At 73.5% G+C, this 1,735-nt stretch overlaps 1 protein-coding gene across 1 annotated transcript in view; it reads left to right on the plus strand.

Moving 5' to 3' along the window:
• Nucleotides 1-25: 25 nt before the first annotated feature.
• Nucleotides 26-1,735, plus strand: part of AXIN1 (axin 1) — an 8,183-nt gene continuing 6,473 nt past the window's right edge. Inside the window, exon 1 of the mRNA XM_012731723.1 lies at nucleotides 26-1,729. Coding sequence (XP_012587177.1) covers nucleotides 1,065-1,729 — 665 coding nt within the window. The 5' untranslated portion in view covers nucleotides 26-1,064. The remainder of the gene's footprint in view (nucleotides 1,730-1,735) is intronic.

Raw genomic sequence — 1,735 nt, forward strand, 5'->3', positions numbered from 1 at the left:
GGGACCCCCGTGCCCTGCCATCGCCCGGCTCCCTGCATGCCCTGTCCCCGGAGCGCAGGCCTGGGGCGGGCCAGCGTCAGGCGCGGGGACCCCGCAGCAGGTGCTTGGCCTTCAGCAGCGGGAGCTTCTGCCTCCGGTTGCGGGAAAGCCGGGAAATGCCCCTGCCCTTGGCACCGGGGGGCCAGGCCCACCGAGGGGAGGCGCCTTGCCTGGTGCGGGCACCCGACAGCCCGAGGTGGACACTGAGTGTCCCGGCGGTGACTCGGCCGTGGGTGGGCCGCGGGGCTCTGTCAGCGGCCGCTGGTGAGGGGGGCGGGGCAGGCGGCCGAGCTTCGGGCACTGGCAGGCGGGCAGGCGCTGAGGGGGCCCCTCGCCAGTGACCCTGGTCACCGGGGTGCGGGGCCAGGTCTTTGCGAGGAAGGCAGGGGTGCCCGCCAGCCTGGTTCTCAGCACCGGGCGCTTGTTCCAGGCCAATAGCACATCTGGGGCCAGGCCCCCCGGTCAGGCCCCGTGAGGTTGCGGGTAGAGTAAGGGCTGGGCGGCCTGGCCGCTCGCCCTTCAGAGCCATGGCCCAGTCCACCAGGCGCCCCCACGTGCTATGGTTGTCCTCGGGCTCTGCGCTGAGCTCGAGGGGCACATTGGCCCCGGGTGCCGCGGTGGCCATGTGAGCTCCCGGAGCTAGGGAGGGAGCGTCCAGGCTGGGTGCCCAGCGCCGTCGGGCCTCCCAGGACGTTTCCTGCCGGCCTGCTGGGGGGCGCAGGGGAGCCTGTCCCGGCTGCCGGCTGCACACCTCCGGGGTCGGGTCCCCTCCTCCTGCCCCCCTGGGGCCGGGCGGGCTGCACAGCCCCGTTCTCGCCAGGCAGCTGGTCCCTGCGCCATGCCCAGCACGCCCCCCCCCCCCCGCAGGTGGGAGCCACCCCAGGCCGCTGGGCAGAGCTCCCGGGACCCGTCCTAACCCTCGTCCTCTCCATGGTCCCAACAGGGCAGATTGACCCTCTCGGGAGCTCTGGGTGCTGACGTCCTCGGCGCGCCGCTCGCTGGCCGCTGACGCGCTGAGCCCCAACATGAGCGTCCAGGGTCAGGGGCTCCCCTTGGACCTCGGAGCCAGTTTCACCGAAGATGCCCCCCGGCCCCCCGTGCCCGGCGAGGAGGGCGAGCTGGCGCCCGCCGACCCCAGGCCCGCCGGCCACGGCTTCTGCCCCGGGAAGGCCGAGGCGCCGGCCGCCACCCCCAGGCGCTCGGACCTGGACCTGGGCTACGAGCCGGAGGGCAGCGCCTCCCCCACGCCGCCGCACCTGCGCTGGGCGGAGTCGCTGCACTCGCTGCTGGACGACCAGGACGGCATCCGGCTGTTCCGGGCCTTCCTGCGGCAGGAGCGCTGCGCCGACCTGCTGGACTTCTGGTTCGCCTGCAGCGGCTTCCGGAAGCTGGAGCCCTGCGGCTCCAACGAGGAGAAGCGGCTGAAGCTGGCCAAGGCCATCTACCGCAAGTACATCCTGGACAGCAGCGGCATCGTGTCCCGGCAGACCAAGCCGGCCACCAAGAGCTTCATCCGCGACTGCGTGGCCCGGCAGCAGCTGGACCCCGCCATGTTCGAGCAGGCGCAGATGGAGGTGCAGTCCCGCATGGAGGAGGACACCTACCCGTCCTTCCTCAAGTCCGACGTCTACCTGGAGTACACGCACACGGGCGCCGAGAGCCCCCAGCCCCGCGGCGACCCGGCGCCCGGGCTGGG

This window comes from Condylura cristata, unplaced genomic scaffold (genome assembly GCF_000260355.1).
Source record: "Condylura cristata isolate star-nosed mole 26May11 unplaced genomic scaffold, ConCri1.0 scaffold00032, whole genome shotgun sequence".
In the NCBI taxonomy this organism is placed as follows: domain Eukaryota; kingdom Metazoa; phylum Chordata; class Mammalia; order Eulipotyphla; family Talpidae; genus Condylura; species Condylura cristata.